Here is an 18,838-nt window from a genome sequence, read left to right on the forward strand (position 1 = left end):
CGCAGGCCCGTTTTCGGCACTGCCACGCGAACACGCTCCGGAAAAGCCAAACTTCCAGGTTCTGGTGCGCATGTGCAACCGACAATCAGCCTGCCAGCATGAATGCGCACACTGGTTTTTGGCACTGCTATGCATGCAAAGGACAGCTGATCATCACACGCACGTGTGCGCCAGAAACCTGGAAGACAAACAGGCAAGGCCACATGTGCTGGGTGACATGGCTTCACGTGCCACTTTGGACACGCGTGCCATGATTCGCCATCACGGTTATAGAGCATAGGAAAGGATTACAGTGTTCCATCAATGTAGCACCTTTTTACAATTTCATTTTAATCATATAAATTATTTTGTCCCCATACTCTTGCCTTAACTCCTTCATATGATTTCATAAAATTTTACAGTGTTCCACTTTATCTTATAGTCTGCTTTGATGAGATATGTATATTAAAGAAACAATTTCAAATATCCTGTAATTCTTTGAATGGCCCCGGGATTTTCATAATCCCTTTGACCCTCAGGAGTGGGCAAATGCTTCAAAACAAATAAAAATTCAGTTTACATCATGTTAATACTGCTCTCTTTCTAGCATCAGGAAAAAGAGCTTCTTTTTGCGGAAATAATTGGCTTATTCTGGTAATGGGTTCTGCATATTCTGTCTCTATAGCAGGAAAATATTTACTATAAATCAGGAAAAAGAGAGAATAATTTCAATTAAAGTATTTTATATTCATTGTACTAAAAAACCTCTTTTTTGCACATATAGGAAATTATGAACACTCTGTATTATGTATGAACATAGACTGAAATCTGTTGGTATGACCTTTATCAAAATAATATTTTGGTACCTGTATTTATATACTTCAGAACAGTGGCCGCCAATCTTTTGGGCACTGGGGACTGGTTCCGTGAAGAAAGGTTTTTCCACAGACCGGAGGGGGCGTGGTTTCATGTGCTGCCTGATCCTGCAGATGGGACTTGGCTTCTTTGTGTGGCCTGGTTTCTAGCATGTTGCGGCGCAGTACAGGTCCAAGGTTAAATTTAATTGATTTTAATAGGGTTGTTTTAATTTGCGGCCAAAAATATTTAATTATTTTTAAACTGTTTTTAAATTTTGTATGTTCTGTTTTATTCTGGCTGTTCACCGCCCTGAGTCTTTGGAGAAGGGCGGTATACAAATTAAAACAAACAAACAAATAAATAAATAAGGATTAGGGGTTGGGGACCCCTGCATCAGAAATTGAACTGAATAATCAGAGGAATCATGTTGCTAGAATGTATTACATTATGCTGTAGATGGGCTATTTAAATACACAACATGAAAATGGTACACTAAATCAGAAATGTCCCAACTAATCTTTTTTGACCAGGTTTATCTCCAGATGCAGAGAACACTGCACAAAGCATGTTCTTCTCCAACCTCAATGGCCCTGCAGGCATGTGGAGTTCAGCTTCCAAATTCTCACCAATAATCAGGCTGGATGGGGAATTCTGGGAGATAAAATCCATACATATGGACCGTGCCTAAGAAGTCGAATATAGGAACTATATTCAGACATTGAATATTTTATCTGCAGATCTATTACATGTTGCATCAAGCAATGCAACCTTTACCATATGATTTTGTGGGCTATTCAGCTTGGCTTTTAGATTCTTTTCACTGCTACTTTGATGGTAAATGTTCTTTACCCTCCTGAGCTGTCTCCTTTTCAAATATTTTATCGGATTATGTGGTGGAATGTCTGGAGTCCTAAGAGAGAGAGGCTGCTTTTCAGAGGGCGAAGAGTCAAAGGAGCTTAGAAAGTCTGGTAGACAGGAAAAGGGCTAAAGTGGCCCCTCCCTAGCAATTCACAGAGTATATCTATAATTATGCAGATAATAGCTTTAGTCTGGCAAGATTCTGTCTGTAAGTGAACAACAATAAGGAAACTATAATTTTCTTATTAATTGTACTCATAAATTTCACTTCTCCTGTTTGATTTTTCTTTTCAGAATGCCTACGTGAATATAAATCGCATCATGTCCGTGGCAGCCAGGCTTTCAGAGGCTGGCCACTATGCCTCTCAACAAATTAAGCAGATTTCCACCCAGCTAGATCAAGAGTGGAAGAGTTTTGCTGCAGCACTGGATGAGCGTAGCACTATACTGGCCATGTCTGCTGTGTTTCACCAGAAGGCTGAACAGGTATGTAATTATTACTGTGTCAGGTGCCTTTCTGCCTTGTCTGTGGCTTTGATCTAGTTTAAATTACCACCAATGTAATTCATACAATGTATTCCTTGCATTTTCCGACTGTTTCAAGAACTACGAGTTAGCTATTGTTTTGAGGTTTAACATTGGGCTCCTCTTTCCCCTCCCAAAAGATCTTTCTCTAGCCTGTTCAATACAGTGTCTCTCTTTTTCTATTGGCTTAGACTAGATAGAGTGACGTGAGAGTGGAGTGTTAAAGAAAAGCTCATGGCCACACAAAGGAATACTGTTCACAGCTGCATGCTAACCTACTTAGTAGGTTTAGGCTGTTTTGTTTTTTTTAATCTGTTATGGAAAGTTGAAAATTCATGCAGGATTAATTTAAAACCCATGTGTCAATAAATACACTGTGCTTTATTTTTTTAGACAAGCAAAACAATGGTTGAGTTTAGTTACTACATTCAACATATAAGGGTTGATACTGCAAAGATGAGTACATTCAACATCTATTACCACCGCTTTGGTTTGGTTAGTTTGTGCATGCTTTTTTGCCCTAGTGATATTGTACTTCTGTGCTTTACACATGTACATCTTACATAATGTACATGTACAGCTCTAATTAACTGATCTTCTGGCTGCTATTTCAGTTACTTTCAATAGCTTTTTTTTTGTTTTAGAAAAAATGAATTCAAACATATTTTTAAAACATATTAAAATATTCAGTTGTCCATTTTTTCCCCTGCCAGTTTGTGGCAATAGAAATCAGTATGGGTTACCTTCTTATCTTTTGTCCCACATGGTGTCACTGTTGCCTACAAAGAGATCCCAATAAAAAGATGTTTTCTTTGTCCAATAGATTAATGCTTAATATATGTGAAGAAGAGGGGTACAACAGAGGTCTAGTATTAAATATTTAGGTATCATCTTTTATTTTCTTTTGCAATGCTCTCCAGTGCCTCTGTCACACCTGCTGTACTCTCTAGGACTCTTTTTTTTTTTTTTAAAGAAAAGATGAAGTCCTGGGATTCATCAGTGTTCATGTTTGAAAGGAACACATCTTAGGATAACTTGCGTAACTAAGGAGAGCCAGATATTCCAATGATACATGATACATAGTTTTATCTGATTAGACCAAAAATTTTCTCTCTCCTTTTTCATATTTGTAGCAATTAGGTTTATTAAAGGTAAAGGTTCCCCTCGAACATATGTGCTAGTCGTTCTCAATTCTAGGGGGCGGTGCTCTTCTCAGTTTCAAAGCTGAAGAGCCAGGGTTGTCTGAAGATGTCTCCATGGTCATGTGGCCGGCATGACTAAATGCCAAAGGCGCACAGAACGCTGTTACCTTCCCACCAAAGGTGGTCCCTATTTTTCTACTTGCATTTTTTACGTGCTTTCGAATTGCTAGGTTGGCAGAAGCTGGGACAAGTAACAGGAGCTTACCCTGTTACGCAGCACTAGGGATTTGAACCGCTGAACTGCCAACCTTTCAATTGACAAGCTCAGCATCTTATCCACTGAGCCAACATGTCCCCTTTAATTACCAATCTTTATACCAATTTTTAAAACTTTGCCATTTTCTGAAACATTCTTTTGTGATGTTTTGTCCCCTTTGTGTCTACTCCAACAAGTTTTCACAGCTAGGATTCAGTTTTGTGGTCAAGATGGACATAGTAGTTTTCTCATGAAATCTCACAGCTTTAGATCGAAATGTTCAACTGCTTTACCTGAATCTAGTTATCTAGTGAATTAAATCTAATTAATTACCATTGTTCTTATCATATATGAGTTCATAAAAGCAGTATTCCTCTTTTATGTACAGAAAGTTCACTGTAATATAATAATAATAAGATGTAATACAAGGTTCATTAACAAGGAGGAGATAACTAAGGGATCATAACTTTGATTCAGAAGGATATTTTTTCCTATTAATTTGTAATACTCCATAGTCTATTTCAAACTTTTTTGGGGGAGTGGGTAGCATCCACTGAAATCAGTAGGATATGTTACCATTTAATTATCTATTGGATCTCATTGCATTTAAATTACTTTAATTTGTTGTTGTTTTTTAACTGAAAATCTCTAGTTAATTTGTGGCCACTGAAATTCAGTTTGAGCAGGAAAGTTCACTGAATTTCAGGAATGTGTTCAGGATTCACTGAGCCACGGTGGTGCAGTGGTTAGAATGCAGAACTGCAGGCTAACTCACTGCTCACTCCAGGAGTTTGATTTTGAGCAGCTCAAGGTTGACTCAGCCTTCCATCCTTCCAAGGTCAGTAAAACAAGGACCCAGATTGTTTGGGGACAATATGCTGACTCTGTAAACTGCTTAGAGAGGGCTGTAAAACACTATGAAGCAGTATATAAGTCTTAAGTGCTGTTGCTATTGGTAATTGGAGAATGTGGAGTTTTTAATTCTGAAAGGGAAGAGCAATCCCGAGAACAAATTAATCTATAGTATTTTATACTAAATCGGTTAATTAATGTAGCTCAGTGTTGTTTGTCTGGACTTTCAGGAGCACTCTATTAATTCATACAGAGAGCTGCTTTTAGTTTTTCCACTAAGATTCTTTTTGTAGATAAGTTGTGGAGAATTGAACCTGTGATCTTTCTAGAAAACAAGGTGCTTCTGAACTTCTAAATATTTTTGTCTGGAAGCATATGGGAACCAATAAGAGCGTCTTCTAAAAGAAGACTAGTTCAGCTATTGCTTGACAATTTCCTTCACTTGCCTTTCCTCCAAAAGTATCATATGTTGTCCTTTTTTTTTACTTTTGCTAACAGTCACATAAATAATAACAGCAATAGCCTAAACACGGGGATCTTGAATAATTGAGAATAGGGAGCCTTTGGACCATTCAATCAAAATATAATCTGAAATTGTCTTTTTAATCCTTTGAGGTTATAATACCAATAAGGATATCCACACGAAAGATCTTAGATTTCTTGCTCTCCTTTTCTTTCCCTTCAGGGTTTTCTCATGAATCAGAATGCAGTATCTTTGCAGACAGAAATCCATCTCTCTGATGAGGATGCAGATCCTAGAATAGGAGTGATTGGTTCTGGTTTAAATTGCTGGAAGTCCTCTCCATAAGAAAAGCATGATAGATCATAGCACAAGCTGGCGTTGTTCATCCATGCTATTCGGATGTAACTTCATCCCCAGACTTACTGCTTTTGATTGATGTCTGTTGTCGTGTATATGCGCCAGTTTAATTTTTATCACTGAATGTTTTTACCTTTGAAATAATCCTATGTTGCATAATCTGCTCCTCTGTTAGGAGAGACAATAGATAATCAAGTACATGTACAATAATCATTGATTGAATGATTATTGATTATGTGCCATCAAGTCATTGTCAACTCCTAGCAACCACTTAGATAAATTTCTTGCATGAACAATGCTCATTGTTCATTTTAATTATCTAATTTATTTAGAACATGTTAATATGTTGAATGGAGAAAGACTTTATTCCTGAATAAAATTGGAGTGAGGTTTTCTTTTTAATTTCATTGGATCTGTTGGTTGATTATCCTATTAGACATTGCAAGCTTGCAATACGTTCTTTTGGGATAAGAATGTTTGAGATAATACACTTCAGAGAGCATAGCATTTCAGGAGCCAGATACGGGTGAGACACTTTGAAAGCAGATTAGAAACTTTGCATTACAGTTTTTTTATGTTTCTCAAATATTGGCACTGTTGGCTATTTTTTACTGTTATACAGTTAAAGTCCTTAAGCACAAACAGAATGAGTTGTAGATAATTTAATCTAAAAATATGGGAAGATTAGTAAGAAGTAATGAAATGCACTTAAGTGTGAGATTGCAAAGAGGTGTATCAGTGTACCATGTTCCATTTGAAATAAAATAATTATTGATCAAGACTTTTGATATATAAAGAAGGCAAGGTCATAAATGTGATCAAAGTGTGCATATGTCATGGATGTAGGACTTTGAAGCCAACTCAAATGATTTCTTATAGCTGATCTGTGATCTTCAAATCTATTATGAAGTATAGATTATGGATCTACTATCTAATACCTCAAAACCCATTTGTCTTAAAAAAATTATTCTAGCTTGCTAATATATAAAATGGCTGTGCTTCATTTGATTGTTAGTTTTGGATTCTAGTGGACTAACCTGACGAATTAAGATGTGTCAAGGAGCTCATGTGGTCTCATTATAACAGGTCAGCATCCATTTTGGGAGGGCAAAAACATATATCACCTTTTAGGATTTCTCACTCATTGGCAAAGTGATCTCTGGGCATGTTTTTCCTGTTCCACTTCTGAAAGCATTTCTCTGCTTTGGATGGTGCACTAAATTTATTACAGGGTTTACCTCAAATATTTCATTGGCTACTTTGCAGAGGCAGCAATACCCACTCAAATAAGCCAGTGGCTCAAGTTTAGCCCATTAATGGCCTTTTGAGTTACCTTTACCACAAAAACTACATTAGCACAATGGTTATAAAATCTACTTTGCAAACTTGGCGGAATTTTTGTTTAAATCATTTTTTCCCCTTTCCCTGAGCTTCCTATTTTTCCCTGTTTTTTTTTTTTAAATGTCCAACATTGCAGAATTTCAACATTTCTCCAGTCACCAGAGGCAGCAGCAGCAGAGTTGTAATCTAGCTCCCAAATTAAGATTATTTGGACTGTTTGGAGGCTGAGGGTAAACCATTCTGTCTTGAGCGTCTAGAGTAGGAAGTAAGAAGTTCAAAGAAATAAAAATTATAATTTGTTTTTTAAATTAATTTGTATTTGTGTATGTGTTGAGAGGGAGGGAGAAAGAGAGAGAGAAAGAGAGAGAAAGAGGGAGGGAGGGATAATCTTTTGGCTGATTTATGCATTAATAATAAATCTCCTAACCTAACTGCAATTATCTAAAGCAATTAGTTTCCTTTCACATAATTATGATTTCTATTTTTGTTTTGTCCTCACAAGAATGATTTTATCTCGAAGGCAGCAATATGTACAGGGCCGGATTTTCCTATAGGCTAACTAGGCTTCAGCCTAGGGCCTCAAGATCAAGAGGGGCCTACATTCCCTACATTCAAATTGTTAGCAAAATTAAAATTACACTTTCACTATAGGTGAAAGGGCCTCATAAGTGGAATAGCCTAGGGCCTCTTTTCACCTAAATCCGGCCCTGAATATGTATGTACGTATGTATGTATGTATGCATGTATGTATGTATGTATGTATGTGCGTATGTATACAGCTTTTTATTACAGCTTTTATACAGCTTTTTTGGGTGGGGGTAAAGGTAGGGGAAGAATCCTTGCCCTGCTACTTTTACAGATGATTTTTAAATTTTGGAAGTTGTCCAAAATTGTTTGCGAACTAGAGAATTTAATGAAAAACAAGCCTAGAGCCCTCTTGAGTCTCTCAAATGAATTATGAAGCGATGTGTATTCTGGACCACATTTCAACTAGAAAATGGCATTATAGTTTGGCTGGCTGTCCTGTGTTATGCTACTTTTGTTATTGTTACATGTTTTATTGCTGATAGCTGTTGGTTTTTTTTAGCAATGATGGAAAGAGGTTTTTTTGGTTATTTTTTTATTTTGGTAATTAGGTAAGCTGTTACGTTTTTGGTAATTAAGTAAATTCTTCTTGCAATTCTTTCAGTTTCTATCTGGTGTAGATGCTTGGTGCAAAATGTGCAGTGAAGGAGGTCTCCCTTCGGAAATGCAAAACCTGGAATTGGCCATCCATCATCATCAGTCTCTTTATGAACAGGTCACTCAGGCTTACACTGAGGTGAGTGTTTCTAGACGGATTTTTAATAATCGCCAGGAGATTTCACAATGTAATTAACAGAGATGGTTGAATATGCAAAAGGAGTACTGAGGGTTATGAGCTACATAATTTATATGACGTGTTCATCTGGTTTTTCATTCCATGCTGATATATTAAATAGCCTAGCTAATGGATCTTCTGTTAAAAAAAAAATCTAGTACTATCAAGTTTCTTATTCAGTTCAGGAGACGGTCCAATTCATGCTTGTATTTAGAAGTAATCTCATTGTCTTATTCCAGAAACGTCCGTATAGGATTGTAGCCTGAGTTACAGGCTGCAACAGACTTTACTTAGGAGTGTAAAATCATTTTCAAGCTGTGTGATTCTAATAGCAGTTTTAGGAATCCCTTGGTGTAAAAAAATATTGTCCTCAGGAAGATGAGTGATGCAATCCAAGCAATTAGCATCAAGTAAGTTACATAGAATAGAATAGAATAGAATAGAATAGAATAGAATAGAATAGAATAGAATAGAATAGAATAGAATAGAACAGAACAGAACAGAACAGAACAGAACAGAACAGAACAGAACAGAACAGAACAGAAGAATAGAATAGAATAGAATAGAATAGAAATCTTTATTGGCCAAGTGTGATTGGACACACAAGGAATCTGTCTTGGTGCATACGCTCTCAGTGTACATAAAAGAAAAGATATATTCGTCAAAAATCATAAGGTACAACACTTAATGATAGTCATAGGGAACAAATAAGCAATCAAATCATATTAGGAAACAGTCAATATAAATAGTAAGGATACCAGCAACAAGGTTACAGTCATACAGTCATAAGTGGGAGGAGATGGGTGATAGGAACGATGAGAAGATTAATAGTAATGCAGACTTAATAACTAGTTTGACAGTGTTGAGGGAGGTCCTCAATGTACATTGGACATAGTCTTCGGAATTCTCTAGTACCTATATAGCTTGGAACCATTTGCTCAAGAATGAATTTGCTTGCATGACATGGTTCAGAGAGAATACTGTGGATACCCAGCTAATATCTCCCAAGAAATCAAAAGGGCTAAGAAAATAAATAATCACTTCTGAATTGCGTGCAGAAACTAATCACTAGTGAATGAAGAAGTGGTGTTACATAATAATAATGATTATCTAGTAAGTATATAGGGCTGCTACATTTTGCACCAAGTGATATTTTCAAGTAATCCCTACATTGGAAATCACAAGGGGATAACCTGTACCCTGTTCTAGATAAGGCCATAATTGGGGCACCAACTTGAGAAGAACCCTGAATTTGCAAGTCTGCTCTCTACAGGAGAACACATCCCTATCATGGCTGAAAGATAATATAACTGGTTCTTCCAGATCCTTTATTTCAACACTTTTGGATGGATGGATGGATGGATGGATGGATGGATGGATGGATGGATGGAAGGAAGGAAGGAAGGAAGGAAGGAAGGAAGGAAGGAAAGAAATATATGATTTAGAACTTAATTACATGGGAATTTTCTAGGCCTTGCTTCAGTTCTAATATCTGCTGGTTAACTAATTTTTGCTAATTAATTAAATATGGATTCCTCTGAGGCAGCACTTCATGGATGTAGTATTATCGTAATACTAATGATTGATAGTCATAAGCAGTGGATTACATAACAGAAGAAACTGAATTGCTAGAGAATCAGGGTGAGTTTCACTTTTAAATGTATGAGAAAATATTATGACAACTAAATTTTCTTTTGAGACTCCTACTACAATATAACAACGAAGTAAACTAAAGAGTACTACATTCTTCCATATGACTTTTTCACCATGGCTGCCTTTTTTTTTTTTTTTACAAATATATTTTATTTATCAAAATGTTTTTGGTTTGCCTAATGACTTCAGGAACTCAGGGGAGACGTATTAGAGTGAAATAAAAATAATTTTCTTTATTTAAAAACAATAGCAATGTAACAATAAGAGAAAAGCACATTTTTACCAGAAACAATACAACTGGTTTCCTGAGATGAAAGTGTATTTGCAAATTATTTACTTCAATCTTAGAAATCATTTACCCAATGTCTTTGCTTCTGTAAATTTACCCAAATTTTACAGAAGCAGCAAAAAAGAGAACCTCCCAGTTTATACTTGACTTTTAACAAACAGTTTATAAGCAAAGCTATCTGGTACAATCAGTTTTTAACAGCTTGACAGAAATCTTCTCCTGTATCTTTCAGGTAAGTCAGGATGGAAAAGCTTTACTGGATGTCCTGCAACGTCCCTTGAGTCCTGGAAACTCAGAATCCCTCACTGCTACAGCAAATTATTCCAAGGCTGTTCACCAAGTTTTGGATGTGGTCCATGAGGTCTTACATCACCAGCGGCGCTTGGAGAGCATCTGGCAACACAGGAAGGTTCGGTTACATCAGCGGCTTCAACTTTGTGTTTTCCAGCAAGATGTTCAGCAGGTAATGCAATAGCTTATTCATGTGCGAAGTAATGATTAAATATTGCACAAAATAATGCTCTCCCCATCATAAAGGATAACTCGTATAGACGTCAACCAGTATGATCCAAGGTAACAAGGGAATTCTGGGAGTCGTAGTCCAATACAGCTACAGGAAGCCACATCAAGGAAAAGTGACACAGGATAAAGACAACCTGATGATATGAGGGCCAATTAAATATCTCTCTATCTATCTCTATCTCTATCTCTATCTCTATCTCTATCTCTATCTCTATCTCTATCTCTATCTCTATCCCTATCCCTATCTCTGTCTGTCTGTCTGTCTGTCTGTCTGTCTGTCTGTCTGTCTGTCTGTCTATCTATCTATCTATCTATCTATCTATCTATCTATCTATCTATCTATAATAGTTTGATAAATTATGTCACATGAAACCACACTGGTTATTCCCTAGCTTTAGGAAATAATTTTAGGCCATGTCTTTCTAAACCACAGCTTGTGTGTGAAGAAGAAATATAAGAGAAAAGTCAAATAAATTATATCTATAAGAACTTATTTCCAACATTGCATATAGTTATAAAAGACGTGTATAAAGTGATTTGGAAATTACTGTTTACTTATTCCCAGTATATGAGAACTCCAGGCACACAGCTGTTGAAATTAATACAGTCAAGATTTTGTAGATCCAAAATTAGTCAGAGAAATTATAGTGCTGTCACTGGACCTGACTTACTAAACCATGTGTTTTTTGCTCGAAATCCATTAGCTTCTGAGTTGGTGCAGTGTTGAATATTATAAGAACTCTGCAGGGGAAATGACAATCTATGTATCATGACACCTTCACGCAACTTTTGTATTTATGTGAAACATCATGATACACATTAGTCAATAATGATGCCCATTTTATGACTTTGGTGGCATCGTGCCTTGTATGCCATTAATTATAAACAATGGTAATTAATGCAGAAACATTTCCTGTGGGAAAATATAGTGAATTTTGATATAGAGTCAGAGAAAGTATCTGCCAAATAAAAAAAGTATATGGAGCTTCAGCTAGGGCCAGCAATTGATTAAACATTAGTTTACCTTTTTATTGTTTATTGCTAGTAATCAATATAGTATTTGGAATGCTTACAGAATTTGATAACATCATTTCAAAGCGATGCTTTAGCCTACTTTTTAAATTGGATATATGTTTATTTATGTGTGTGTTTGTTTACTTATTGTATTTACATTTCACAGAGTGACTCTGCCTGGCATACAACAAGAATATAAAATGATAAACGTATCAAAAAATCATTACAAATGATAATTTATATACTTCTGGTTTCAATTAATTGAGTCATGATGGTTGATTTATTATAATTACATTTTTTTATTAACTTAACACAGGCATTTAAATATAATTCCATAGTATCTATTGGAAGTTTATTTTCATAGTAACCAAACACAGCAGAACTTTGGAGGAAAGGGTTTGAAAAGGTTTAGTCTAGCCTAATCAAACCTAGCCAAGTTTAGCCTAGCCTAGTCTAGTGAGTCCTGGTAAATTCATTAGAGCTCACAACAAATATTGAGCCACTTAATTCAGCTCACTGTCTCCTTCAGCACAATATCTAATTGTAGTCAATACTGGATATTAGAAAAAATAATACCGTATTTTTCGGAATATAAGATGCACTGGAGTATAAGATGCAGCTTAGTTTTTGGGGAGGAAAATAGGAAAAAAAATCTGCCTACCAGGTATTCATCTGGCTAGCGTCCTTAATCTGGTCATCTTCAGCACATTAGTTTGCTGGTTTTTTATCCCTTGCTTGGGGATAAAAAACAGCTTCTAAGGCACAGCTGAGAGGAAGGAGCAATGAGAAAAGCAAGCAAAGCAGGTGGGGTGGAGATCATTTCACTCGGTTAGTGCCTAGTTAGGGGTGAAAAAAAGCTTCTAAACAACAGCTGAGAGTTGGAGCAAAGCCTGGAGATCACTTCTAACACCTCGTTAAAGCACAACGGAGAGTCAAGGGAGCAGGCAAAGCTGGGAAGATCGCTTCACTCACTAGCACCTCGTTAGTGCCTTGTTAGGGCTGAAAAAAAGCTTTAATAAAGCTACATTCGGAGTATAAGATGCACCCAAATTTTCAGCCTCTTTTAGGGGGGGGAAGGTGCATCTTATACTCCGAAAAATATGTGATTTGGATCTGAATCAAATCTTTCCTACTGCAAACTTATGAGCGGTTAGGACACTGGGTTGATGATTGGCAGCTCACGTTCAAGACTCAGTTGCTGCTGTGGGGTGGGGTGAGCTCTTGTCACTCGCTCCAGCAACTATCAACCCAGTTCAAAAGCAGGGGACCACAAATAGATAGATGGGTAACACTTCAGTGGGAAACTTCACAGGAACACAAAAGAAGCCCCTAACTGGGTGTCCCCCAGGCAATGGTGATCCTTTCACCATGGAAGCTCTAAGGCGCTTCCAACACAGAAATATAGTATAGTACTGTAAACTTGACATTGTATTGTCAATTATATTGTATAACCAGAACATCTTAGTGCACAAATATTTTTGAAGTCTGAATTATGTCTCAGATTTCAGATTTCCTGCAGTCTTCCCTCTTTGGATTTAAGATATAGGAAACTGTCAAATGAGATATAATGTGACTTCTGATTTCCCGTTCTATTTCTCATTTTGGTCTTAAGTAGTTTGCAATCTCACAGTTTACTTTTTGGTTTACAAGACTGCAATACAGAAGTACTAGTACTTTATTTTAAAGCATTATTATTTTAATATATTATTAAAATATATTTAATATATTATTAAAATATATTTAATATATTTTAATATATTATTTTAAAATTTTATTTTAAGCACCCCAACCTGTGGGCCATGAGGGATTTGCAACTGGGCCATGGAAAGGGGCAGCAGGTGAGTGTGCATGCACACGCATCCTCACTTGCCTGAGTAGTGGGAGAACGTGTGCACACTCCATTTAAGTGAGCAGCAGGTGTGCGTGAACGCCACTTGCCCAAATGGAGCTGTGCACACTTGCTTGCTCAGAACCATCCCCTCTCCGCCCCACCCCCCTTGCTGGTCCACAAAGTTGGAAACATTGGGGAACTCTGTTTTAAAGGATTACTGTTTAAAATTTATGATAAAATAATATTTCTGAACTGTTTTGAACACTTAGAAGCTTAGTATATCAAACTATTATAATATAATACACATTGTTCCTGCTATGACAATTTTTAAAACTATCGCTGTTGCCTTATAGTAACTCCTTTCCTATTCTTAACTGTCTTCTCTTCCCTTACTATTAGGAAGTAGGTATTCACATGTAATAGTGCATATGCTAAGCCAATATGTAACAGTGAAGCCAATATTGATTCAACAAACCTGGCAACCATGTCTTTAATCCTTTTTAAATGAAGGAAATATCCCTCGTTTCTCTAGAATACAGTGACAGGTGTTTGTATTTTCAATTACTATATTGATTCAGTTCTAAGACCTTCACACTAATCTTGTAATAACATATTCGTGTCTTTGTAGACATAAATGTCAGAATGTACATATTACAATTCATACTGCTTCAGATTTCTGCCCCTGGCTTAACATTTACATCTACACAGTTGTCTGTGTTACAGTAGTAGCAGCAATAAGACCAAAGGAGTAAATCTGCCGTTAATTTTTCAGATGTATGAGAGTTTTATTGTCTTCTTTCCCTCAATATACACTGATGCAGGGTGCTGGATCAGACCTGCTAAGACGCATATCAATTGCACACACACCCCCTTTTTTTTCCCCCTGTGCCATGGCATCCTTCCTCCTCTGTAGGTAGAGCTAGAAATAATCAAAGGAAGCAGGTTTATTTAAATCTTCATTTGTGGATACTTAAATTGCTTTGAAATGGCTCCTTTTCACCCCCAGCTGCTGTTTCAATTGCTTGGATTATTGGAGAAATCAATTCCAGCCAGTAATCTAGGAGAAGATGTCTAGAGTCATTATCTCCTCTCCCCTTAAGCTGTTCCTCTGATCTCTTCCCTTCATTTCTATAACCTTTCACTATAACTTAAATTCTTTTCAAGAATGTGGGAAGAGTTTGTTCCCTTTCTAGCGACAGTTTTTCCAGATTCACTCAAGCTGCCTTTCTTTGTCCGTTGCTAAGAATACCCTTCCTTAAACTCCTAATTGTCAGCTGTCTGATTCCTTTCCTCTCTTTAGAACATCCAACAACTGTAGCAAAAGAAAGCAAAGGTGTCAATAGTAATAGGTGCCTTGGGTGCAACCCCAAAACAACTGGAACACCTCTTGAACACCCTCGGCATTGACAAAATCACCATCAGTCAATTGCAAAAGGCAACTGTACTTGGAACAACTTACCTCCTGCAATGATACCTTTAACCCCATCAAATAACATCCACCTATCCTGGGACATTAAGGAGGACTCAATAGGTGGATAAAAATACCAAATCCAGTCTGAACATCTGGTTGACTGTGCAACAGACCATAATAGCCACACATTATTTTTTATGTAACAGGAACAAAATTAATAGATCACTTTTTTTTTCCCATTTTGCCCATTCTTCTTTTTTTCCCTTCTAACCCTGTATCTCTCCAGAGCTAGTCACCCTTGTCACAGTTGTGGGGGTCTGGAGGTTCTGGAGGATAACCTTTGTAACCATTTATAGTGGACCAATTAAAGTGGACCAATTAAGCAGACCAATTTATAGTGGACCAATTAAAGCTTCCTTCTTGGCCAGGTAGAAGGAGCACTGGTTGACTCAACCACAAATCTCTTTCTTTTCAGGGTTGTGGGGATGGGGATTCCCTCACATCACCTTAAAATGGTCTATTGCAGTTGAGGAGGTAAAATAGATCACTGCAAGGAAATACCCTTAAATGAATTTATTCTTGAAATAAAACAATAATGCTTATATATAAACTGCATAAACAGAATAATTTCATTTTTATGTACTGAAAAATTCCACAGGATATTTTTGGGAGAGCACATTATTAACTATCCATTTAAATAATTTGATTTGAACTTTCATAGTAAGGTAGCCTGAAATTATAATTTTTCTCTCCTTCCCAGAGTTGCTAATCAGAACAAATTGCTCTGCTTCATGCTTTAAAGCAGTTCTAATTAGAGAGTAACAATCTCTTTCTTTAAAAACAAAATATCTGTGTATCAGGCTGCATGGTGATGATCTTGTACATTTTAAAATAGATATTTGTAATGCAGATTTATTTCCATGTAAAATTGTAATATCTTCATTATGAGGGGAAATTATATTTTCATATTTTTGGTTTGAAATCCAGTAAAAGCTATTTAGGACAAACTTTGCAAAGTTAGGTGTGATAGGAGGAAAGCCAATAGGGAGTATTATTTCGGCTCTGTCATGTTATTAGAATTTGGGATTCTTTACAAAGCTTAATTGTGGGAGATTCAAGACTGATAAATAAGAGATCTCCTTATTCACTGTATAGTTTATTTATTTTTATAATATACATTCTGCTTAATCCGCATACTCCAAATAACTCACTTAAATCATAAATATAATTTTAAAAACAAATGAGGAAACAACAAATTTTATTAAAACTTAATTTAAAATGATTGTCAGGGTAATGATTTAATAGCTGACCAGCTGCTGTAAGGCTGTAAACTGAAATGATGATGCAATGAGAATGAGTCAGTAGGGTTATCACTTGTCTATATAATAGAGGCCCTGTGAGGGTGTCTCTCTCTCTCTCCGTGTGTGCTTCCGTGCTGTAGTTGATGATTTATTTATTTTTATTTTATTTATTTATTATCAGATTTATATACTGCCCTTCTCCCAGAGGACTCAGGGCGGTGCACAGCCGAAGTAAAAACATAAATACAAACATTAAAATACAGTTAAAAATATATATATGCGTTTGGCCCCATAATTAAAAAACAATAACAAACCTATTAAAAACATTTTAAAATGTGTTAAGCCAGCCCGGCTTGCTGAAAAAGAAAGGTCTTCAGGGCACGGCGGAAGGCATCGAGGTCTTGGATTCTTCATATCTCTGGGGGCAGCTGATTCCAGAGGGCAGGTGCCCCCACAGAAAAGGCCCTCCCCCTGGGGGCCATCAGTCTACATTGTTTGGCCGATGGCACCCTGAGGAGGCCTTCTCTGTGGGAGCGCACAGGTCGGTGGGAGGCCATTGGTAGCAGCAGGCGGTCTTGAAGATATCCAAGTCCTATGCCATGGAGCGCTTTAAAGGTGATAACCAACGTTATTGCCTGACTTTGCCTAGTACATGTATGTACAGTATATATTCCTTGTATATAAACCACTATTTGAAAAACAAACTGTATTTTGCTCCTGGGTTGTCTCAAAATAGTCACGCTGTGTGCACTCTGACAATACTGTGATGGATTCAGAAAAGCTTGGTGAAACAACAGCATGTTCACTATTCTCCTAATATCTAAGAAGAGTAGCTGGGCTGGTTCGGACATAGATACCTTGGAGGGGTTGACTGTTCCAGAGTGAGGGTGCGATCATGGAACAAGCCAGCTTCCACCAACAGCACCACACTCTTTTATCTCAAGGGAAAAGTTAAGTCTCTTTCAACCACTTACTACTTTACCTCTAAGGATTCATTATTATCATTAGGTCCTGTGCAAAGCCTATTGGGCAGCAAGTGTTTTCCAGCAATTTCAATCATTCGCAGTGTAATTCGCAGGAAATGAGTCCGACCTCAGAAAACTTGGCACCAAATACTTAAGGAAGATCTTAAGGTTATTAATGTCCCTTGGGACAATGCCAAAGACCTCTAAGGATAGTTAAGGTGAAAATTCTTCGATTTTTCTAACTGCTTATTGAGGCAAAGGAGAGCAGAGGTTTATTTTTCCTAATAAAGGGAGATTGTGCAGATGTTCTAATATGGAATGATTTACAAATCATTCTCCTCTTTTGCGTCTTCTGAGGATAATTGCAGGTAGGGAATCAGAAGATTTGCAGTCTTCTTGCTAGCGGAATGAATGGAGGGTTTGAAGTCCATTCCCCCAACATGTCAGGAGATTTCTCCTGCCTTCTGTGCTGGGAGGGGAAATGGTCCCATACAAGAACAGACCTTAAATTTATTTATTTGTTTATTTATTTATTTATTTAATTTTTATACCGCCCTTCTCCCGAAGGACTCAGGGCGGTGAATAGTCAAAATAACATACATATAAAAATGTGAAATAAAAGCAATTTAAAATAATTAAGCCAATTTGGCTCATCAGTTAAGTTAAGATCTTCAGCATAAAATTTAGACAATTAGAAAAATTTATGCCAGCCCGGCTTGGTGAAACAGAAAGGTCTTAAGTGCACAACGGAAAGTACGGAGATCTGGGATCATTCGTATCCCTGGAGGTATCCTGTTCCAAAGGGTAGGTGCCCCCACAGAGAAGGCTCTCCCCCTGGGAACCACCAGTCGACATTGCTTTAGTGACGGTACCCTGAGAAGGCCCACTCTGTGGGAGCGTACTGGTTGGTGGGAGGTTATCGGTTGCAGAAGGTGGTCTCGTAGGTACCCAGGTCCTAAGCCATGGAGCACTTTAAAGGTAAGAACCAAAAATTTGTCACAAATCTGACCTCAAATCTATTCAGATTTCAGTAAGAGTTGATATATTTTAGCAATGTTCATTTCTACACAAGGCAGTCTCATATTCTATCATCCAGTTCCAGTTGTCTTTTGTCTAAGTTAAAACTTGTTCTTAATTGTATGTGAGAACTACAAAAATCTTGGTGTTTTTGATGTACTGCTCCTATACAGGCAGTCCTTGGTTTATGACCATAATAGAACCCATATTTTTTTATTGAAAATCACTGTAATTGTTAAGTGAGGTACCCATGTAAATTGCTCACTGAACAATTGCAATCTGAGCTCTCCCTATTGAGGTTTTTAAGTGACTGTGTAGGTCATTGAGCAACCATACAGAGGTTCCTCAACAGGGTGGGGGAGGCCTAGCATCCACAGGCATGTGGAAATCTAGCAGGAGCAGAGAGGTGTTGGTCAGCTGAGCTATCCCAATGGTACAGACTGTCTCCCTGTCCCACCACTTACCTTTCCATTGCCTTGTTCCATCTCGATTTATTCTTGGGATGGTTTGGAAGGCTCCTTCTCCAAATCGCATTGTGAAAATGGTGTGCACTTGCCTTTTCTCCTCTGGAGAAATAATGGCTAGCAAAGCTGGCTCAGTGCCTGTAGCATTTTATCCTCTGGGATCCAACTGTTTTGTTAGCCTCCTTCTCTTCTCTAGAGGAGAAAATGCTAGCAAAGGCAGCATTTTGAAAGCCTCTGCTCTGCTTGTAGCCACATGGACTGTAGTTGTGCCAGAAATGAACATTGCCCTTCTCCATATTGGGGAGTATTGCAAATGGCAGATACAACTAAACCTAGTAATCTAGCCTACACTTTTCTTCGTTTCTTGAGAGTATTGTTAG

At 37.3% G+C, this 18,838-nt stretch overlaps 1 protein-coding gene across 8 annotated transcripts in view; it reads left to right on the forward strand.

Annotated features, from left to right (window-relative positions):
* The window catches only part of KALRN (kalirin RhoGEF kinase), a 589,612-nt gene that overhangs the window by 350,569 nt on the left and 220,205 nt on the right, over positions 1 to 18,838 (forward strand). For all 8 annotated transcript variants that reach the window (XM_034423023.3, XM_034422995.3, XM_034423032.3 and 5 more), the window contains 3 exons: positions 1,990 to 2,181; positions 7,821 to 7,952; positions 10,166 to 10,396. In XM_034423023.3, the coding sequence (XP_034278914.2) occupies positions 1,990 to 2,181; positions 7,821 to 7,952; positions 10,166 to 10,396 (555 nt within the window). The remainder of the gene's footprint in view (positions 1 to 1,989; positions 2,182 to 7,820; positions 7,953 to 10,165; positions 10,397 to 18,838) is intronic.

The sequence above is a fragment of the Pantherophis guttatus genome, chromosome 1 (genome assembly GCF_059756535.1).
Source record: "Pantherophis guttatus breed Tessera chromosome 1, ASM5975653v1, whole genome shotgun sequence".
NCBI classification, from domain to species: Eukaryota; Metazoa; Chordata; class Lepidosauria; order Squamata; family Colubridae; genus Pantherophis; species Pantherophis guttatus.